Source organism: Panonychus citri, unplaced genomic scaffold (genome assembly GCF_014898815.1).
Source record: "Panonychus citri isolate SS breed McGregor unplaced genomic scaffold, ASM1489881v1 Contig00123, whole genome shotgun sequence".
Classification (NCBI taxonomy): Eukaryota; Metazoa; Arthropoda; class Arachnida; order Trombidiformes; family Tetranychidae; genus Panonychus; species Panonychus citri.
The window spans coordinates 102880-126463 of record NW_026515528.1 but is presented as its reverse complement, the minus strand read 5'-3'; the positions used below and the strand labels follow the sequence as shown (position 1 = coordinate 126463).

At 33.4% G+C, this 23584-nt stretch overlaps 1 protein-coding gene across 1 annotated transcript in view; it reads left to right on the top strand.

Moving 5' to 3' along the window:
- Positions 1-23256, top strand: part of LOC128390546 (sarcoplasmic calcium-binding proteins I, III, and IV-like) — a 40512-nt gene extending 17256 nt beyond the window's left edge. Inside the window, exons 2-6 of the mRNA XM_053350280.1 lie at positions 4251-4462; positions 4644-4810; positions 4926-5058; positions 7608-7705; positions 21916-23256. Of these exons, the coding sequence (XP_053206255.1) occupies positions 4408-4462; positions 4644-4810; positions 4926-5058; positions 7608-7705; positions 21916-22086 (624 nt within the window). The 5' untranslated portion in view covers positions 4251-4407 and the 3' untranslated portion in view covers positions 22087-23256. The remainder of the gene's footprint in view (positions 1-4250; positions 4463-4643; positions 4811-4925; positions 5059-7607; positions 7706-21915) is intronic.
- The last annotated feature ends 328 nt before the right edge of the window (positions 23257-23584 follow it).

The following is a 23584-nucleotide window of genomic DNA, read 5'->3' as shown; positions in this document are numbered from 1 at the left end:
ATCAGAGTATCATGATCACCTTCGTTACATATTGTAATACAATGTATTATTTCAGTCCCCATTCCCTCTTCCCTTAGTCAACATTAAAGTTTAAGTCTTTATCTTATATTAAATTGTGATTAGTTAATATTGTTAATTAATAAGGTGAATTACGAAACATTCGTTTCAATGGGTTAGTTTTTTATCTTGTTTCTTCTTATTTGATATGTGAATTTCTTATTCTTTTTTCGATTGTGTTGTTTGTTTAGATGATGCTATTCGATTAGTAACTCTAGTCTACTCTGGAATGGAATTCTGCATGGAAGAAAGAACATGTGTCCATCGGTCAGCTAATAATAAAAAGTAATGAGCTCACTGGTTGTCGTTTTCCTAACCAGGACAAAGGGTTCGAGGCCGTAAAAGGTTACCTAAACGATATTGAAGGAGCGGAAATTTATGACAATTTCTACGTTAGACTCATGTGCCCATCATATGGTCGAGGAATTGTTTATCCAGAAGGTACTGTTAAACCTTAATCATTAATTCTATTGGTTGAAAATTAAAGTTTGAACTTTAAATTGAAATGATCGATTCCCCTTTCGCAATTGTATTTGAGTTTCAGCAGGATAACTGAGATTATAAATATGATAAATAAAGGCAAGAAATCGGTGAAATTGATTAATATTCACGATTCGATTGCGGTTTGATTCTTAAATTTACGTAGTGTTAAAGGTAGGTAGCAAGATGATAACCAATAATTTGTATTAAATCTTCATAGACTTCCATTTATTTGCTTGTTATTTTCGGAAAAGGATTAGTTTTCAATTCATTTAATTTCAGTTCAAGTTCATGAATCAAGGTTATGATGTTGATGTTCCTTGGATCAATTAAGAGCATTCTTTATAGAATAATCAATTGATTAATTTTGCTTAAAACAAAATAATTGTTACATCAAAACAGAAAATATAAAAGATTAATCAACATAAATTACACTGAAGGGTTCTATAAAGTATGACAAATATGACATATATGATCCTGATAGTTTGGTGTCAATATCAGTTCAATTAAAGAAGAGCCGTCAACTAGAATGAAAAAAGCAGCGGTTTTGCAAATTGACATAAATCTTGGATCACCGTCAATGATTTTGAATTATAAATTCAAACTTGGACCATGGAATAATTTTTTGTTCTTCTTACAAAATAACCTTCCAATGACCTCTAGATAGGTTGCTCGTGAAACGACCTCAATGACCTTGAAACTTTTTATACGAAGTCCTTCAGTCTCGATATGTATCTGTACGAGTTTTGATCTTTTCAACTCATTTATTCTTGGCTTATAAATAAAAACCTGCGTAAAATGAAGTTGAATAGCCCTGTACAACTGATGGACTTCTTATAAAAAGTTTCAAGGTTATTGAAGTCATTTCACTATTAAAATTATTTAATTATTATCTAGAGGTAATTTGAAGATTTTAACAAAGAAGAACAAACAATTCTCCCATCTATCAAGTTTTGATGTCAATATCAGTTCGAATAACGGAGAGCCATCTAATAATAATAATTAATGAAATAAAAGCGGGTTTGCATAAATCACGTTAGAACGTCAATTTTTCTTTAAATTAATAATTGAACAGTTCAGATATTTTAAATTAAAAATGAGCCTAACCCGGACTTTGATACAAGTGCTTTCTGGCTCTAGGCAAAAAGGCCTCGGGCTCTAAAAGAGTTGGTCTATTGTGAAAATCACTGAATTGTGGAAGAGATGGAGCAGATGAACTTATTCAGCTTTTATGCAAAAAGTAGTATATAAAGAGAAAAGATAATAATTATCAGTAACTATTATACTTCAATTATAACCATTGAATTCATCTTGGAATCATATTTCATTATCATTTAGATCATCTTGTAAAGCTTGAACTGATTAGGCACTTGAATGCAATTTAGTTCTTGTTCTTTGGATCATCTTGTTCAGCCTCCAAGGTTATCTGGTTTAGTTCTCGGTCTGCGGAATATCTCGTTCAGGTGTCAAGACTAAGCTGATTTTCAAGTCTTCAGCTCAGAAACTGTATTTTTCACTTGTAATAAAATATAAAATAAAAATATAGCAGAATGAGAACCAGGCCAAGCACTTTATTTCTAGGGCATGCAATGGAGCTCAAAGCATGGGCAACAGACCCCGAAACAGGCATACGGGAATATTTGTGGAGCTTGGTTTTTGGTAGTGGCAGCGAGGAAGATGTATATCTTGAAGACGCTCCACCTCAGCATCTTATGCGACCACTTGAACTGGTTAGGCGATTGTATGATAAATAGCGACGAAATCATGAAGCGCTAATATTAGACATTGAAGCGAATCCAATTCATTTTGTTTGCGTTTATTGAAAAAAGAGTTTGAAAACTTCTGTAGTTTGTAAAAGCATGTTCTTCCAAAAAGATCATACAATGACACTTCGTGCTTTGAAATTTCTTATCATGTGAGAAAAACAGAAGAAAATCTTGAAGGTTATGGATGTAAAAGAAGTAGAAAACCAGGAAGACGCCAGGGTTTTATATAACTGAGAGGAAAAGTGGTCGGCTAATCAGACGAAGAGCTCATTCTGCTGATTTTGCCATAGAACCTGAAAAGCACATAGAAAAAGCAAAGAAAGACTATTATCGTGAAGGGCTAGAACGACATTCTAAATTAAAATGGAAATAAAATAAAATTACATTCCCTTTAATCAAAAAAGTCTCAATGAATTATTTATGGTTATTATTGTTACACAAAAAAATGCGAAGATAACAAGAACGGCTTAGCATCTCGTAAAAATCGTTGACTTTACCCATTTCACCTCCGAGTGTTAAAGCGATTTTCATACCGAAATCAAAAACGTAGTCACGATCAAGTTCTAAGGGTTTAAACAATCGAGAAGCATCATTACCAACTCAGGAAGCTAAACCAGAGATATTAAAGCTGTGGATGAAGAGTAATACAGGACGTTTTTTATCCACTACGGCTATTACACTGAATATCCCCAGAACTAAAAGTCATATGAATGTCAGAGTTGCCGAGAGGACTGAACGCAATTGTAGCGCTTTACCCTACGATTTTCAAGGTCATTGAGGTCAATTAAAGAAGGTAGCGTTCAAAGGTCATTTTAAGGTCGTCGTATGAAAGTCGATAAGTAGATACATGTATCTTAACCATGTTTAAAAAAAGTTAGAAAATTTTTATTGAAAGTAATCGCCTTTGGCGGCAATTCATCTCCGATAATGAGAAGCAAGTTTCACAATACCCTCTCTCTACCAAGATGGCGGCTTTGCATTGAAAAAGCCAAAACCTCGGCCTTGAGAGCTTCTATAGAAGAAACCCGCTTTCCACGTGTAAATCTTTTCAAATTTGAAAATAGGTAGAAGTCACTTGAGACAAGGTCAGGAGAATAGAGTGGGTGGGGAACTGGATCTAATAAATTCATAGTTTGTTGAGCCTTATGAGGTCTCGCATTGTCTTGTAAAAATAATGGCCTTCGCCTCGAGCTACAAGACGGATGGGTTTTTATAAATTCACCGATCTCTTTTAGTTGTTCTCGGTAACCATCACAGTTTCACCTTGACCAGTCCAAAAAATCTTGATGACTCCAGTTGAATCCCTGAAAACTGAGGCCATCACCTTTGGGTCACGCCTATCGGAAGTTGGCCGCTTCGATAATTCTTTACGATCTTTCACCCATTCCATCGACTCAGTTCTGGTCTCTGGATCATAAACAGATATCCACGTTTACACCCTAATATATAATATAATATATCTATAATATAATTAATATAACGATTAATCAAGCAGTCGATAGCATTGACGAGGTCACAGTAAAAAGAGTGGTTTTGAGTTTCAGAGCGCTCGGACTTCTGAAATTCAACGAAGGTCATCACTTCGAAAATGTATTGAAAAGTTGAAGAAATGCAAGAATTGAAAAGGCTGTTTCTAACTATTTTTAACATTCACCTTTAATGTCTCAATACGGAATCCAAGATTTGACAGGAACTTAACTTTTCCATCAGTTGCATTTTATTTTGGCCGCTCATCTGACTTTTCTTTTATTGGATATCAATATCTCTTTGTTGACCTTATATGATGAGTATCTATTGCTCTTTACATTACCTAAATCAAGGTACAATATCTTTCATTATTCTATCCTTTAATAGTAATTTTTGAGAATCACTTACAAGTAAAACCTCACTATTTACCTTTTGTACTTTTTTGCTAATCTTAACTCCTATTTTCTTCTATCGTTGCAGAAAGATCTTTCCTTTTATTCATCTTATCTTCAAGGTAATCTTCTTTATGGTAAACTTTGTAGCTCAAGTCTACATTGCTCTAACTTGCTGTTTTAGCTCTATCGTAATATCTACTGCATATTGAACTTTTTGATAACGGCCGTCAGCTGATTGGGAAATGGATCAAGAATTTTTCAGGCACAAGCATCTTTTTACCTTTCTAAACTTCTGGGGTAAGCTAACTCATAATTATCTATGCTGATTATTCTGTGATCTAAAAGTCCGTACTAGTAGCTATTGTGACAAGCTTGATGCATCACAGATAATTAAAAAGACTTTACGGAAAACATTCAATGATATACATATACATATTGATGATACATTTTCTCTCTCTAAATTGTCATCAACATTTAGATGATAATGGAGACGGTATATTATCATGGGAAGATTTTAATCAATTAGCGGAAAAGTATACTAAACTTCAACGTAGAGGCAAAGTTGAAAAAGAAGTTTTTGATCGTTGGAAGGCAATTTTCGAGAAATGGTGGACCCAGTTAACATCGTTTGCTGATTTTAATGAAGTATGTTGGTGTATAGTTTCATACTGATACATAAATCTCTCCACCTGAAAGAGAGAGAGAGAGAAGGAATGAGAAAAAAGTCCTCTGGTTAACTTTATTTTACCTTTTCCAACAGGATACGTTTGTCGAATTCGGGGAATGGGTCCAATTTTTTGAGAAAATGAGCCAAACAACCAAGAATCACCAAGACTTACCCGATTTCCTGAAAACTTATCTGCAATTATTTTTCTTATGTATGGATTCAAACAGTGAGTACAAATTGCCAAAGACACCTCTTTCCTAAAGCTAAAAATTTGACAAAAAGACTAGATATCTCAAAGAAATCTCAACTTTTAATTTTATATTGTCATGTTTTTTTTCATGCTAAAAAACAAGAAACCATGAGAAGCTTATCTATCACAAGTAAAATGTTAAACTCGTAAACAAATGTAAAAAGATTTAAGCTAGCAAAATCTACTCGTACAAAGTAAAGGCTATTTACTTTGTTAAATTTATTGTGACAAGCATAAAATGTGAGTCAAAATTCAAGTTATTTTTGGACTTGAATTCATCTTCATGATGATAATAATCATAAACATGTAATGATTACCATGAGCCAAGCATAAACTGAAGGCTAGTTGAGGTTAAGATGTGAGTGGTGATATATGTCCATGTAACCCTGAATAACCCATGAATATTATTCGGGTGAAAAAGTTTCATGTTCAGTTATGATTGTAGCAAATGAACCAAGTATTTAGACGAAAGAGATAAAGAGACTGAGTGAGAAGAAGTGAGAAAAAGTGAGAGAACTTAGCAAAAAAGTGAATAGAATGAAAAAAAAAGATATTACTGAATGTAAGTAAACAGGAGAAACCCTGATACTCATGTAATGTATTTGCCTATTAGGAAATAGGATGAGAAAAAGTTTCTGTCAATGGTTCAGCTCAAAGATGATTAAGTTATGATATGATAATAATACTAAATCTACAAGGGCAACATGATAAATACATAGTACTGATTTAGTTATGTATAAATTTTCAGGAAATTAGGCTGACATGAAATCATTTCAATTATCACCCATATTAAAAGCATATTAATCAACATCATCGTCGGGAAGGAAAAAAAAGTATTTGCATTTAGTATTAGACATTATCATCATTGTCATTATCTGAATTGACTGAATTTTTTTTCTTCTTCTCTTGGTGAAATAAAATCCATCACCATGATAATCATAATGATAATCAAGATAATTTATCGCTGATTCTGTATCATTCTGCCTTTATCATCAGTCAATGTCTCATATAATATATTATACGCAATAATTATTACTCACCAAACATAATCTTAATCCGATTTTATCAACCAAATCAGCTTAACTATCAGAAGTATTAATAATAATACTGATCACAACTAATAATCATCATGTAAAGATAATATAATTCTGGAGACTATTTTTATCTTTTACTATACTTTTTTCTCTCTCTCTCCCTCATCATGAATTCCTATCATTATCTGATATTGATTAAAATTAAGACTTTGGAAATAAATATTATTATATCCATTGCAAGCATTGGTCAGCATCAGATTTAAATTGATACAACTTCATTCACCAATCACCAGCATTAAGATTCTCATCCTCATCCTCATCTTAATCTTATCCTTACTTTCATTTTAATTAAATGACAGTAGATTTATCTACTTTCCACTTTACGATTTTATTGATGGATTCATTTAGATTATCAAATAATATTTACCTACCCACTTGAGTATCCATGTGATACTTTTGATATTCTGGTCACTCTGGTAACTGGACTAAGAGATAGATAGATAGATAGTAAGAGAGAAAACATTCTACTTGTAATAATTTGGTTCAAATTTTTAACATAAATACATCGTCAAATTTTTAGCTTCACAATGATCAAAATGGCTAAAATATTTTCAATTTTGTCACCAGGAAGAAAAAAAAATATAACTCAACAAACTGAAAAAAGTTCTGTATCATTATTATTATCTAGAATAACAATTGAAACTTGTTATAATAACAATATATATATTTTGTGATAACATAAAAAGAATCATCCATTTGGGTTTACAAGTAATATTCAATTTTATTATTATTGTTATCATCAAGAAGTGACGAGGAAAACTTTGTGACAGAAACAGTTACTTTTAGTTCATTTTCTTTTCATTAGAAATGCTCAAAATATTATTAATTTATAGAAATACATCCATAAAGTAGATGAGCCTATGAGGCTAGAAAATGAACGGAGACTACGAAATATTATGAGATAATTATTAAAAAGGTTATTCTAGTTGTGATCATCATTCTATTTATCGTTATTGTTAATACTTCAGAGTCCAACAATTCAATTCTAATGAAAGTTTAGCGATTTCTAAGCAAAGATTAACGAGACAACGAAAAGTTAACTGGCTGGGGAAGTAGAGTCTCAAATTCGTGATGACTCTGTGACTTTGAACTTCTCAAAGTCTTGTAACCGTAAGCTATATGATTTCTCGAGTTTATCATTTGGGGTTACGTAACGATAATAGTCCCAGATGATCTTGAGACTAGTAAACCAGAGCTACTTCAGAGGCTAATGTCCATCAATTGAGTACTAAACTAATTATCTTTCTGTCACAATCTTTTCATCAGCTTCATGGTAGTAAATTTCGTATGAATTTACTCGTATGATTGAAAAATCTTAACTGTAGAAGAAAAAATTATATCATTTTTGAAATATCAATACAAACGTACCAGAAGCTAATGTTTTTATAACCTTTTAAATTTTTCTCTTTAATAACGATAACTATTATACAGAAGATGCTCTATTCTGCCTGAAGGACTATAAAAAATACTTGACAAATTATAAAATGGATACTTCAAGAGCTGAAGAATGCTTCAAATCCATGCTAAATGTAAGTTCCTTTAATTGTTGACTCATGAAAGTAACTTTACGAAGCAACTTAAAAGACATGTAAGGTGTAATTATCAGAATCTTTTTGTCAGATTCAGTCAGAGAGAGAAAGAGAGATAATGAGGTGTAAATGAGAGTGGAAGTGGATTATTGAGAAGACTTTTATTTTGATGAAAGAAAATAAAAATTCTTATATTTAGAATTTGAAAAACTCTCCTGACAATTTACTTCAGCATTATTATTATTATTATTATTGAAGGGTAGAAAATCATGAAATCCTCAAACTTTCATCTTCATCACTATCATGATTTGGAAACTTGATTCATTTAAAAACATTTTCTAATTTTCTTTAATTTTCTGTTTAAATTTTGTTTAATTTCTAACAATTAGTTAATTGTGCCTATGATTGCTTTAAAGCTTTTCTTTTCTATTCAACAATTTAACTTTGTTTAATTCCTCCCACAACTATAATTGTAATTTCCTCATTGTTATAATTAACCAATACGCTTAATTAGTATCCCTAATTAACAATTGAATTAATTATAATTAACGAATCCTGATTGTTAAAACCAATCAGATTTAACTAAAATTGATTTTATATCTAAAGATATAATTTTGATTCCGATTCTTAATTGTCACAATTTACAAATTTCTTAATTGTAAAACCCAAATCTCTTAAACTTAAGTTACTAAAATTTGGTCACCAAAGAAAGAGACCCGTTTTTCCTTTCTTTTCCTCTTTCTTTTCCTTTCTTTTAGTTTTCATCTTTAGTACTAATAAGCCTACAAGCTTATCTTCAAGTTCATTTTTATCTTTAACCAAAACTCAACCATAAGTCTCACTTTGTCGAGACATAAGAGTTACATTATAACCTTTACCTTTATCTCATCATTAAGAGATTAATTTGTTTTCCCTTTTCTTTAATTGTGAAACCCTTTTCTTTGTTCTCTGTTCCTATTAGAACAAGATTTTCCTCTTCTCTTCAGTAATGTTTTAACATTCAAATAGTTAACTTACTCGATTAAAATTTCCTTCACAAAAAAACGTGTTAATCTCAATTCCATCCATCAATTTGAATTATTCAGAAATTCTAATTTTCCATCTTCTCAATCAATTCAAGAGAATTAAGTTAAATAGTGAAAACGAAGACACTTAAGTGAGTCTAGATTTGAGTGCTCTTGTTATTCAGTGATCCTAAACGAATCTGTTATCGGTTTTGTGGGACCGAAAATCCTCCTTCCGAAGTCTAGAGACTTTTCCGAGTTCTAACTCAAATCCATCCATCGATCTAAAAGTGATCATCAAATCCCTCATCTCAAATCTAACCCCACAAATTGGCGACCCAGGCAGGATCCCTGAATTTCTAAGTGCTTCCCTTTTCTTTACCGAATCTCAGATTCATTGTGCTTTTGTTTTCTCTTCTTTTTCTGAACCCTCTTGAGTTATCTTAATCTCCATCATGCCCCCTAAACGTGGAAGAATCGCTGCAATCACACGTGTTGCTAATGCCCGCGCTGCGAAAGCTGCGAAAGCTTCTCGACCTCGCCCCACCCCAACTCTTTCTCAACCTGAACAATCAGAGGACGAAACTATTGTTCCTCAATCACCTCAATCCATCTTTACTCCGGTCAACCCGCGACCACCAACTCGTGTGTCCACTGTGATTCACACCAAAAATCTCTCAGAGATCTTTCATTTAATGAAGTTCTCGACCTCTTTCATCTGTGGAAAGCTCCAATTCCACTCAGATCTTTAGCTACGAAAAAGCTAATCGACATCGTGTCAACCCATCTCCTTCTTCTCGACGGTGAAACTGCTTCATCTGAAGAAATCCTGAACATCCTCGTAGAGGAGATAAAAAATCAACAAATTCCAAATTGGATTTTGGAATTCCGATCCCAAAGCATCTCCGAATGCGAAATTCAACTCTTCTTAAAAAATATTGGAAGAGATGATGAGACAATTTTTAATTTAACTCATCCAGAACTTTATGCACTTCCCCTTCCCCTTGGTGTGCTTAATAAAATTAAGAATATTCTAAATTCTTTTGGTGCTCATATTAGTGAGCCATCACCTCCATCCATCAATCCATCAGTCACTTCGAATGACAATCTCACCCCTGCTACTTTCTTCGAGTTGATGAAACAACTGAAGACTGACCCTCATGTCCCTGAGTTCCGATCAGGAGAGGACCAATACTCATGGTTGGTTAAAACCAAAGATCGATTGTCCAAGGAAAACGTGGACGATGAAACAAGATTAAGACTTCTCCAAAAGTCTATGGCGCATGAAATTAAAACAAGTGCTGCTGGTCTCGAAGAAATTACTGACTACAACGAGTACGTAAATTCCTCTCGAAAAATTGAAGACCCTGAGAGTCAATATAGTGCCGACTTCGAGCTGAGAAATTGTCGGTACAATCCCGAATTTCATCCCGAAAAATTTTTCTCTGATATGAGAAGATTAGTTACCAAAGCGTTTGGTCCAACTAATGATTCCCTCTTTCTCAATCTCGTTCTCCAACATATCCCTCGATATATTAGAGACGATATATATACCTTAGGTATAAATGATGATAAAACTCGAATTTATAATCATTTGACTCGAATTCATTTTGATTATAAAAATAATCAAAATAAACAAAAAGTTTCTAAAAATGTTCCAACTAAAACTGTTAGTAATCAGGATAGAAGTTCCGTTGCTAAATTGTTAAAGACTAACAATACCTTCCCTCCCTCGAATCCTAATTATAAAAAGCGTCAGGATTCATCGGCATCTAAAGATGCAAAATTTTGCAATTATTGCAAAGGTGACGATCACACGATCGAAAATTGTTCGAAACTCGCTTACCGTAAAGCTCAAGAAGCTGCAGGCATCAAACCTCCTTATCAAGGTAAAAATCAAGGTTATGGTCGACAACCATTTAACCCTCAACCCGCGGCTCATACTAATCTTGCTACCCTAATTCAGCATGATCAACCAGTCCCTCAAATTCAATTACCTCCCCAACAAGTAAACACTCTCGCTCCCATTTCCCAAGTTATAACTAACCCAAACCCGTTCGAAAATAGACCCCCGTCTCCCCCCGAACCAATCCAAAGTGGACTTAGAGGAAATGTTGGATTTGCGATATCGAAAGATATTAAGCAAATCTCTCAAGTTGGAAATACTGCAATTTCTCATATGCCTCAAGTTAACTTAACTCTCTGCTTGCCCGATAAATCCCGAGTCCAAGAAGGTAAAGTGTTGGTAGATACTGGCGCATCCGCTTGTGTAATTGATGCTGGTCTCGCTAATTATCTTCAGGCTCACATCATTAAGGCAAACAGAAGTTTGAAAGGTATTGCTTCTGGTGTGTATGTTGATTCCCTTGGATTTGCATATGCAATCTTCAAGCATAATGGAATGGACGAATCCCGCATCATCAAGTTCCAAATTTGTGAAAAATTTGAACCCGTTTTTCTTCTTGGTAATGCTTTCCTTCATGTTTATTACATGAAAATTTTCTCTGATGGAAATGAATATAATATTTCTGTTAAAGAAACTCCCAATTCTCCTGAATTAAGTAACCCTGATTTCTATTTCCGATTCTGTACCCCCGATGAAACTGATTTCATCATTGAAACTTCTATTAAAGTTACTGGTAATGCTGCTTCTGATTATATCTTGGATTCTAATCCAGTTCCCTCAACTCATTCGAACAATCAAACTCCCTCAACAATTAATAATTCCTCGAATCTTCAAATTCATCATCCAAATTTAACAACAATTAACCTTCCCTCTAATAATGAAAAAGAAAATTCCAAAAACTTTTCGGAACAATCACTAATTGCGCGATGCATGTTAGTTAGTGAAAAAGAACTCAATGAATATAAAATTCAACCCTTCATCGAAAAAATTAAGTCAAGGATTAACCCTGATTTAAATCAATCTCAACAACAAGAACTTCTTGAACTTTTTGAAAGTTATCAAGATATTTTTTCAAAACATAAGAACGATCTTGGTTTCGTTCCATCTTCAGTGTGTCCAGTGAAAATCGATCTTGAAGATCAAATAATTCCCTATCAAAAACCATATAGTTGTAACATTCATCGTCGTGGTGTCTTTCGTGAAATAATCAATGATATGATTGATCATGATTTAATCGAACCTTCGGACGCACTTGGAGGTGCACCTTGTCTCCTCGTCCCTCGATCTGATGGTTCATATCGGATGGTTACCGATTACCGATTACTTAATCGACTCACCAAAATCCCTCGACATCCAATGCCACGAATCGACGACTGTCTGGAAGTCGTTCGAGGTGGAAAATTTTTCAATCTCTTTGACTTGGCCCAAGGTTACCATCAAATAGAGTTGCCTCCTTCCGAAAGAGAAAAAACCGCATTTGTCACCCCGGATGGTAAGTACCAATACAAGCGACTCCCCATGGGACTTGCCGGTGCTCCGTTCATTTTTCAACGCTTCATGAACAAGGTTCTAGAAGGACTCCAATATGTTAACTGTATTGGGTACTTCGATGACATTCCCATCGTTGGTACAACTTTTGAAGAGTTAATCGCCAATACAAAACTTGTAATGGATCGTCTGCGAAAATATAACCTAAAGGTTAAACCCGAGAAGTGCCACTTCGGTCAAACCGAAATTCTCTTGTTAGGTCACTTAGTTTCAGGTGATGGAATTCGACCTGATCCTAAAAAGGTTCAAGCCTTAGTCAACCTCCGATACCCCAAAACAGTTCGTGAATTGCAATCCCTCCTAGGTTGCTACAACTATTTCTCCCGTTACATCAAAAACTATTCCTCAATAGCTGCACCACTTTATCGTTTAATTTCAAAAGAACGAAAATTCAAAATTCTCCCTGCTGATAAACAAGCCCTCGATTCTCTGAAATCATCCCTAATCAATACTACGCTATTGGTTCATTTCAACCCTAAACTCCGTCGAAAAATTTCCGTCGATGCATCTGATGTTGCCGTTGGTGGAATCCTATTACAGGAAGACGACAAATCCGAAGATTTTAACCCGGATAATCCCATAGAAACAGTTACCCACTGGCTTCCAATTTCATTTTTCTCCCAAAAATTACTCAAACACCAACTACACTACAGTGTAAGTGAAAAAGAACTTCTTGCTATTCTCGTTGGCGTATATAAGTACAGCCATTATCTCGATGGTGAACATTTTCTGATCGAGACCGACCATCATGCTCTTTGTCAACTCCCAAAGATCAACTTTAAAAGTTCCCGTTTACAAAGATGGTCTATTATGTTAGCCTCATATAACTTTAAAGTTATATATAAAAAAGGATCAACCCATCCCCCTGATTGTTTCTCCCGTTATCAGTCCGAATGGGACCATAGAAAAACTATCGACCCTGAGGAAGAATTTCTGGACAAAATTTTCCTTAATGAATATGTCGAAGAACCTTCATGTCATCACTCTTATGATATCGGACTCAATCTCATCAACATCTCCTTTGAATCACCTCTACTTGATTATGAACAAATCAAGGAACCTCCACTCATCTTATATTCACTCTCATCTGAAATCGCTCATCTTCAACCTCAATCAAAATCAACTCCTAATGAATTTTCTTCATGGAAAGAAAAAGTTAGAACATCTCAACAAAACAATCCCGATGTTCAATGCATCATTTCTCAACTCTCAAATCCTAATTCGATCGCTTCGAAACGATATGTTCTTAGAGACAATTTACTTTATCGAAAAGATTCTCGAACTCCTTTTGGAACTAGACTAGTTATCGACCCTGAGATCTTAATAGAGATATTTAAATTAGAACATGAATCAACTTTAGGTGGACATTTCGGTACAGAGAAAACCTATCTAAATATCGCTCGACGATTTTGGTGTAAATTTCTGTATGACGAAGTCAAAAAGTTGTGTGAAAATTGTTTAATTTGCAATTTAGCGAAACCCTCGAACGTGATTTACGTTGATCCCTCGGCAAAGCCAATCCCTCAAGAAATTTTCCAGCGCTTCGAACTTGATGTGCAAGGCCCCATCAATATTGGTAATTCTAAGAAATATATCTTAGTAATTGTTGATGTTCTCTCCGCTTCGTATATGCGAAGATGACCTTAAATCAAACGGCTTCAACCGTAATCAATTTTCTCTCTCCCTTCTTTCATCTCTTTGGTTTTCCTAATCATATTCAGACTGACTTAGGAACTAATTTCACTTCTGATGAATTCTCAAAGTTTCTGGACAAACATGGAATTGTTCATGATACTAGTACCCCTTATCACCCGCAATCCCAAGGTATTGTGGAAAGGTGTAATCGTACCATCGCTGAAAGATTACGCGCTTACGTTTGTACTAAAGGTACCAAAAATCTAATTTCCGCTCTGCAAGCATCTCTGTATGCAATCAATTCATCTACTCACAAGATAACCCGCTTTAGCCCATATTTTCTTGTTTTTGGTCGCGAGCCAAACAAACCCCTTGACAATTACCTGTCAATCAATCATAATTCCCCAGTGACCGTAACTGAAGCCCGTAAAATTGCTTATGCGAGGCTAAAAGCTCAACAGCTTTATCAGATCAATAGGACTAAATCCCTTCATCCTCAATCCCCATACACCATTGGAGATTATCTTTTGGTAAAAAATGAATCTACAGATTCGACAGTTTCTAAGAAACTTCGTAATCGATATCATGGACCTTATTTAGTTTGTGGTTTAAAGAAAGGTGCTTTATTGTTATTAGATACGCTAAGCTATAATCTCTTTACCTGTAATGTTTCAAACACAAAAAAGTTTTCAGGAAAGTTAAGCCCTTCGATGATATCTCTTAGAGATAACTTTTTTAACCCAGACTCTTATTTAGAAAATGAAGATTTCAATTCTCCTGAAATCGAGTTAATTACTAACAATCAATTCCAATCACTTAGTGATAATGGAAATGAAGATAATGATTGTCTTAATCAAGATTCATTTTTAAACGAAAATTTAATTGACCAAAATAATGATCAAAATCTCAATGAGTTTATCTCTAATTTTCCTAATCCTAATAATCTAAGTCCAACAATTAACCCAAATCTTAACAATCAGTTAATTAATAATCATTCCAATGATATTCTAATTAACCAAAATACTCAAAAATCTAAAAGAAAATATGTCACATCTGATCAGCAAATAATCAATCAACCAAATTTAATTGTCAACAATCAAGAGAAAATCTTGACCAGACAACAATTAAGAAACAAACAAGTTTACATATTGTTCACTTTCTCATTGTTAACATATGATAATGAAAATCTTTCTTTAATTAAGATTAATCTTAATTTTGATTCTAATCTTAATTCTAATTCTAAGTCAAATCACTCTAATGATAAAAATTTAAATTCTACTCAAAAAATTAGCTTTAATTATTCTAATGATGAAAATTCGAAAATCGAATTTAAATTAACAAAAGAAAAAAACAAAAATTCTATTCTTTTTTAACTTCATCCCTCCCACTCATGACGGCGTTACTTTCGCTTTTCTTAATTTCCCACCTTCTTCTTTGTCTTTACCTCATTTAACCCTTTGGTCATTTCTGGTTCACTTCACCTCATTTGATTTAAAAATTTTCTTTAATTTCAAAGTTCTTTTCTGTGAAATTTTCATCAAATCTTCAGATTTATTTGAGTCTATTCTTTTAATTGTTACCAAAAATTCTAATTGTTGTGAAAATTTAATTGTTACAATTAATTGTTTTCCATCATTAATTGATCACTTTAGTGATATTAATCATCTTGTCGCCATTTTCATCACAAGTTTAAGTGCTTCCGGTCATCAGACTAAAAGTGATTTACTTGACTCTCTCCATCTTAATCATCTTCAACTTAATTATCATCTAATTAATCATCAACAATTAAAAAAGCTAAATTCGCCCACTACCTAAATGGATAAAAACGCTTCTCCCCCATCATCACCTATCAGTGTACCAGTTCCTCTTGATAATCGCCGTGCTACTGCTCATCTATTAAAATCTCTTTGTGGATACGAAAGTGATCCCGATTGTTGGTACATTCCCGGACCAATTGTGAAAACTGTTCAACCCAAATTTCCGTGTCACGAACTCACCTCATCTCCTAAGAAAAATTCTGAACTGAAAAGTGTTAAATTCGATTCACCAATTGTTCAACAACCATCCAACCTCAAGCGATCAATTTCGATCGAATCTTTAGATTCCCTTTCATCACCCAATCCGAAACAAATTAGAAAAGTTTCCCTGAGAAATCCAATGGAGGAAGAAAAAGGTAAGGTCATGATTAAGTCTAATTCTCAGTGTTTCATGCCATCCACTTCCTATCCGAACAAATATCCAAAACCAGGTGAATACCCAAAAACTTATCCTAATGAAATTCCAGCTCCTCTCCCGTTAGAACTTCCTTCTCATATTTCTATTGAGAAATATAATCAAGTTAGATCTTTAGTTCTAATGAAAAATCAAAATTTTAAAAACATTCGAGAAAAATATAATCGAATGATCAGAGAAAAGATATTTCTAAATCTTTACCAAGATGAAGAAATTCATTCAATTGCTTTCCGAAAATACCTAAAGGTATATCCAAATCTTCGGTTGTTCATGAACAATTAGATTCATTTATCGATGAAATTGTTGTTTCTTTTGTGAACAAGTTGCTCTAATCCCCTTGAGTGCGATTTTTGCAAGCATTGGTATTGCACCAAATGCATAATTTTCATCCAAAATTTAATTGCTGTTCTAAAATTGACCCCACCATCTAAGCCGAACAAATTTATTTGTCTCAACCCAACTTGTTTAAAACTTTCGCTTCGCTTGATGAGTACCCAACTTACAGTTCGATTTCTTATTCGAAAACTTATGAATTATCGTAACTGTAAATTCATTTGTCGTTTTACTCTTTGCTCCAAACAAGTTAGTCCCAATTTATTATTCGAACACGAATCAAAGTGTCGCTTAGGCTTGTTCAGGAAGAAGTTGATTTGAAATCAATTTCAGTTTTTCATCATGGTTCCTCTGTAAAGGAACTTTCTACAATCAATCCTAAGAGATTAATTAGTTTTATTCCTCCCCACGTTAAACTCGCACCTCAGCCTCAGATCTCTTATTCTACCCACGAGTTTAACTTCGAACAGAAATTCGAGTTATACGCTTGTCTCTTAGTCCAGAAAGAAGAAAATCCCGACGACCCACTTCTATCAGATACCAACATTCGTTCCCATGCGAACTTGAGATTAGGTTTCTGGGAAAGTTTTAATAAGTCGAAGGAACCAACTCTCCCTCTCTCAGAGAACGAAGAGTTTGTTCGTACAATTGGTTTTCCCTCCGTTGTACCTTATCCTCCCGCTCCTTCTCGACCTCGAACTACTTGGTCATCGAATAGTAAAAGAAATTCAATCCCTCACTACCTCCTAAATGATTCGGAAGAATGGCTGAAACTCACTGCAGGAAAAGCTAATCGTGATCTTCCTCTCTCACCGATCGGTTTATCTCCCGATGCTGGTGAACCAATTAACCCATTTACGGCCATTAATCCCTTCAATCGTCTAAAAGACGATGAACAAAAAGAAATCAAAAATAAAATAAAAGAAATGTTTCCCTCCATGAGAGAATTGGTCACTTTTGATCAATCCCCGACCATCAACCCACAAAGACTCGAATATCGAGCCAATCGAAAAAACAAAGCCGCTATTATTTTCAACTCGCTGGTCGATCAACAAGTAGAAGAACTTTCTTCTCACCATCAAGAACTTTTAAAAGAATGTATAAGTGAACATCCTGATCCATCGAATATCTACTCAATCAACGCGGCGTATGTTCGAATTGAAAGATTCACCGCCGAAGGAAATAGAAAAATCATTCCACATCCAGTATGGATCGTAATCATCGATGGAAACATGAACGTCGTTTATGAAACTCTCGTTCATTACAAGAACATTAATTACATGGATACTCAATTCCATGGATTGAAGAAAGAAAATTTAAAGTTCGCTAAACACTTAGCTTCAGTCCGAGATCAAGTTCTCTGTTATTTGGCCTGTGCTAAGCAGATAATCGGTGCTGGTCTAATCTCTCTATTAAATTGCCTCCAACTCACTCCCCCTGAAATAGACCTTCTTCGCCCGAAATTGAGAGATGTTACCATTTACTTTTCTCCCTACCGAACATCTCCAGCATCACTCTCTCTCCTCGCCTTCATTCTCTTCAGTGGTTATACAATTAGAGCCCAATCACATTCTCCCTCAATCGAAGCTCTCACTGCAATGAGAATGTATATGTTTTTCTGGCAGGAAATCGAACAAAAAGTCAAATCCACCGGACGTGGAATTCACAATCAATCAATTCATCTTTATGTAAGAAACGATAAAGTTTCTTATCTTCATAAAAGATTCAGTCAATTGGTGGAATCCAAGAAAGCCAAATGGCCAGTTGATTGGTCTTATTATCATAATCATAAAGAAGTCCCTGAATACAATTCTTTTAATTGTGTTTCACCCGCTCCGTCACCATCATCATCATCATCATCATCATCATGTCCATCAAGTGGACCTTTACCTTCATTTTCATTCCCTCCTAATTCAGATCGTGTTAACAATCAACCGACTGAATATTTAATCGATGGACATAGAGTTCCATTTACCTCATCAAATCAACTAAAGGAAAAATATAAAAATATTCCAACATCTTCATCATCATCATCAACTCCATCACCAAATACCAAGACCCTAACCGCTGCCGCTCATGTAATTCTAGAGAATTTGCCTGACCCTCCATCAACCTTTGGTTCCTTAAACAATTCCCAGGACCCCAGGAAACAAAAAACAAAATCTCCCCAACTCATTGAATTCAGTCCAGAGAATTCACCCCAACCAACATCATCAAGTTCCCCAAATCCCAATAGGATCTCCGCTGAAACCCTGAAGAAGTATCTCAGTCAAAACGCTGGGGACTGAAGGGTAGAAAATCATGAAATCCTCAAACTTTCATCTTCATCACTATCATGATTTGGAAACTTGATTCATTTAAAAACATTTTCTAATTTTCTTTAATTTTCTGTTTAAATTTTGTTTAATTTCTAACAATTAGTTAATTGTGCCTATGATTAAGCTTAAAGCTTTTTCTTTTTCTATTCAACAATTTAACTTTGTTTAATTCCTCCCACAACTATAATTGTAATTTCCCTCATTGTTATAATTAACCAATACGCTTAATTAGTATCCCTAATTAACAATTGAATTAATTATAAATTAACGAATCCTGATTGTTAAAACCAATCAGATTTAACCAAAAATTGATTTTATATCTAAAGATATAATTTTGATTCCGATTCTTAATTGTCACAATTTACAAATTTCCTTAATTGTAAAACCCAAATCTCTTAAACTTAAGTTACCAAAATTTGGTCACCAAAGAAAGAGACCCGTTTTTCCCTTTCTTTTCCTCTTTCTTTTCCCTTTCTTTTAGTTTTTCATCTTTAGTACTAATAAGCCTACAAGCTTATCTTCAAGTTCATTTTTTATCTTTAACCAAAAACTCAACCATAAGTCTCACTTTGTCGAGACATAAGAGTTACATTATAACCTTTACCTTTTATCTCATCATTAAGAGATTAATTTGTTTTCCCCTTTTCTTTAATTGTGAAACCCCTTTTTCTTTGTTCTCTGTTCCTATTAGAACAAGATTTTTCCCTCTTCTCTCTTCAGTAATGTTTTAACATTCAAATAGTTAACTTACTCGATTAAAATTTCCTTTCACAAAAAAAACGTGTTAATCTCAATTCCATCCATCAATTTGAATTATTCAGAAATTCTAATTTTCTCCATCTTCTCAATCAATTCAAGAGAATTAAGTTAAATAGTGAAAACGAAGACACTTAAGTGAGTCTAGATTTGAGTGCTCTTGTTATTCAGTGATCCTAAACGAATCTGTTATCGGTTTTGTGGGACCGAAAATCTTCCTTCCGAAGTCTAGAGACTTTTCCGAGTTCTAACTCAAATCCATCCATCGATCTAAAAGTGATCATCAAATCCCTCATCTCAAATCTAACCCCACATTATTATTATTATTTGGAAAGATTTGAAAGAAATAAAGTTCATGTAAGCTCAGTAACCATGTAATACAAAAGGAATGGTTAGTGAAAAATTCACATGTAACATAAGTTTTATCGTCATCAAGACATTTGACTGACATGTTTCAACTCATGTTGAAAATGATGCATAACATTAACCATGAAAATGATTCCAGTGACAATTCATATTTCAACATGGTGCTGATATTTATACACACACATATAGTATATAGAGCTAATAATGGTGATAAATCAGAATACAAATGATATCAACAATCAACAATCAACCGAATAAACAAATAACAAACTATTCCAAAGATTATCTGTGTACGTTTGTGAATATCATAAACTGTTATCCATGAATTGAGGTGGAAATGATAAGAGAAAATGCAGAATTTTCCATTCTGAGAAAAGAAGAATTGAAAAAATTGTTCAGAAGATTAGGGAACTTTCATCTTCAGTATTCCTTGGATACCAATAGAATTGAAAACGATTTCTTTAGTGTAAATAATGATAATAACCGTGATGATAATAATTATTCAGAATACTTTGAATGGTGATTGAGTTTTTTATCTCTGTGTTGATGATTATGATGGTTTTTGTCATGATAATTATCTGTATCAGTTGAGTTGATTTCTCATTACAACAGATGATTTAATTTTATCACTTTTCCATCAGCCAAAGTAATTTCAAATTTCAATTCTGAATAATTTTCTCATCATTTTCATCTGTATTCTTCCAAGTAAAAAAATAAATTCTCCCCTGAAAATAAAGTTAACTGTCAGTTTCCTTTTCCCCTATTTCAGTAGGAATCAAATCTTTTTCAACTTCCCCTCAGGGTATAATAATAATAGTGATTATTATAAAAAAAATACTAATGACGAAGATGATGATAAGATATTATTCAGAATGAATGATAAAATGAGGAAAAAAAAACTTCAGGAGAAAATTGAATGAGAATCTCATGGAGATACTGGAAATGTATGATAAAAAAATAGAAACGTAGAGGGAAAAAGAGAGATGATGATCATGAAGATGAGGGTATGGGTGTGGTATTGTCTCGGTGGTGGAGGGAAAAAAGAAGCTACTTGTTCGGATTTTTTTTCCATGTTGAATATTGTTGCTTCATGGTTGACTTGCGACTTGAATGCAAGAACTATTAATGATAATGATGATTCTGATGATGATATTATTATGATTATCGTGTATTCTAATAGTTGATAAAATGTCATTTATATTCAATTTCATTCTGTTATAACAACAATGGTGATTTAACCCAATCATTTAACCCTTAAAACATGAATGATCAAATTCAGAGAAAATGAGCTTTCATTATACATATAATATTTATACAGAATTTTTCTATTCATTATCTTGATTCTTCAAGTTTTCTTTGATTATCTCAGCTTCATTATCTCTAAACAGACACAATCTCAATCTTCCTCCCTGAACATTATCTACGATTTATAATAACAATTATCTTCATCATCATTATGATGTATTATATAACATAACTGCTTTTGACAGTTTTACTCAGGCTTAATCATAGCTTGAGATTTTTTTTTATATTCCCACCCTGATTAAGAGAGTTCGTCACCATTATCATCATTATCATTTAGTTTCAAATGTTTTCAATGTGTGTGTGTGTATGTGTGTATACAACCAGAGGCTACAGAGTGAAGTTCAAGTAAAGATCAATTTCCAGGGTGATCATGAAAAATAAAATATCACATTTCATGGTGAACATTGGATATTATTTAGTTGGAGGAGAAAAAAAAACTGATCCATAAAATAAAATGAACCATTTTATGTTGGATGATTTTAACAATATTGATGAACCCTTTTTTCCCTATTGGTATTCACTTTTATCTCCATAGAAAGAGGCTGAGAGGGTTTCGAAATTCTGAGAAAAAGTTCTAACCACCCACTGAACAATAGATAAAGTTTGAATGGTTTTCTTTTCTGTAGTCAATATCGACTGAACCGTGTTCAATCATTATCATATTACTTTCGTTCATTATCATTCAAAGTTATCTTTCATGAAAAGTTTTCTCTCTTTCTTATCCATCTTATCATATTAATCTATCATCCTTTTGGCATCTTCCACTCACACCAATGTATTTGTACATTTATCCCTCTGATTATACAGGAAGAGGATAAAGCCAACGGAAACGCATTAACATCCGACCGTTTCAAGCAACTTGTTTACGATTTTTGGGTTTCAAAGGATCCATCAAGTCCAGGGAAATATATTTGTGGTCCATTTGATTCAGTTGATCGAGCAGAGATGGAGAAAAAGATACAACATAAATCAATGTAATCATGATAGTAATAATAATCGTAATTGCAAACAATTGATCAACAAAAACTATGGAAAAAAAAGATGAAAACAAACAATAAATAATAATGGAGAATAAGATAAGAAAAAAAATAATAGAGAAAATAATAAAAAAAATCAATGAAATCGAAGAATGGAAAAAGGATAAGAAAAAAAAACTACAACAATATAATCCAAATATGAAACAATCTAATTATTAAATGACACAACATTGATGATAAAATCTTTAGTCATATTTTTATCTTCATCTTGATCTTCATTATCCTTCATCTTGATCCTCTTTTCCTACTTAATGGTTTGAATCTCGATTTTCAGTTTGCTTTCAGTTTTAATAACTTGTTGATTCAATTCTTGTATTTTCGTCAACTTGTAATAAAAAAGGTAAACATTACAACAGCGTCTTTATCATCATCATCATCATCATCATTGTAATCGTTTACTCCAACCACATACGCTCAACCTTGATTATCTTCATGTTTTTGGGCAAAAATCAACAAGCAAACAAAGCAAATTATTTATGTATTATGTTGGTTTACTGGTCTACCACAGTTGTATTTGACTACTTAACTGTAAACTGATTAGTTGGGATGAAAATTGATTAAACATTTACCTTTCTACAGGTAAGCATTGAGTTGAGATACATAATAAATATTATACAGCCAAAGACTTTGAGTTTGCAACCACTCGTTTAAATCATTCGCGCAGTTAATGATAATCAAGTAAAGATAACGTTTGATATCTAATCAGTTGACCATTTTAAGACTACACCATTTAAATTAGTGGACAGACTTATCATCATATCTTTGGGTTAACTGTATCTCTCATTGATTATATTCAACTACGTGAATGATGAAAAAAGTGGTTGCGAACTCAAAATCTTTGGCTGTATACACAAAAGATTCATATGTAAAGTTAATCATGGCTTATAACAGGAAAATGTTTTGATTGGATGGTCAATCAATTCAATTTACTCTGATAGTCAAGTCAAATTTGGTAGTAGACCAAGAAAACTTGTCACAATTATTATATCTATTGACCAATGGTAATCTCAAAACAAAGGTTAACCAATAAAGTCATCTTGATGTAAAAATCACAATCAAAGTTTGTATTTTATTACAAGAAACAGTTATATCACTTGTCATCTAATAATCAGAACAATTTGTTTTCCTTTCTCCCGATTGAGTTGCATTGATTTTCTACCTTCATGCTCATCATCATCATCATTCTTCACGGTGGTTACTCAAACATTTGGAATAATTTTCTTTCAAACTGTCTATTTAAACTCACACATTTACCTTGACAGACAAAGAATCACAAAGGGTCAAACCCAGAAAAAATGATATTAGGATAAGCTGAAGACAAGTGAAAAAAAAACTAACGGTAACTTGGGACTCTAATGTCATACACAGATTATGATGATGATGATGATGATGAGGATGAGGATGCTTTTGTTTTGTTCAATCTTTTTATCAATTTTACT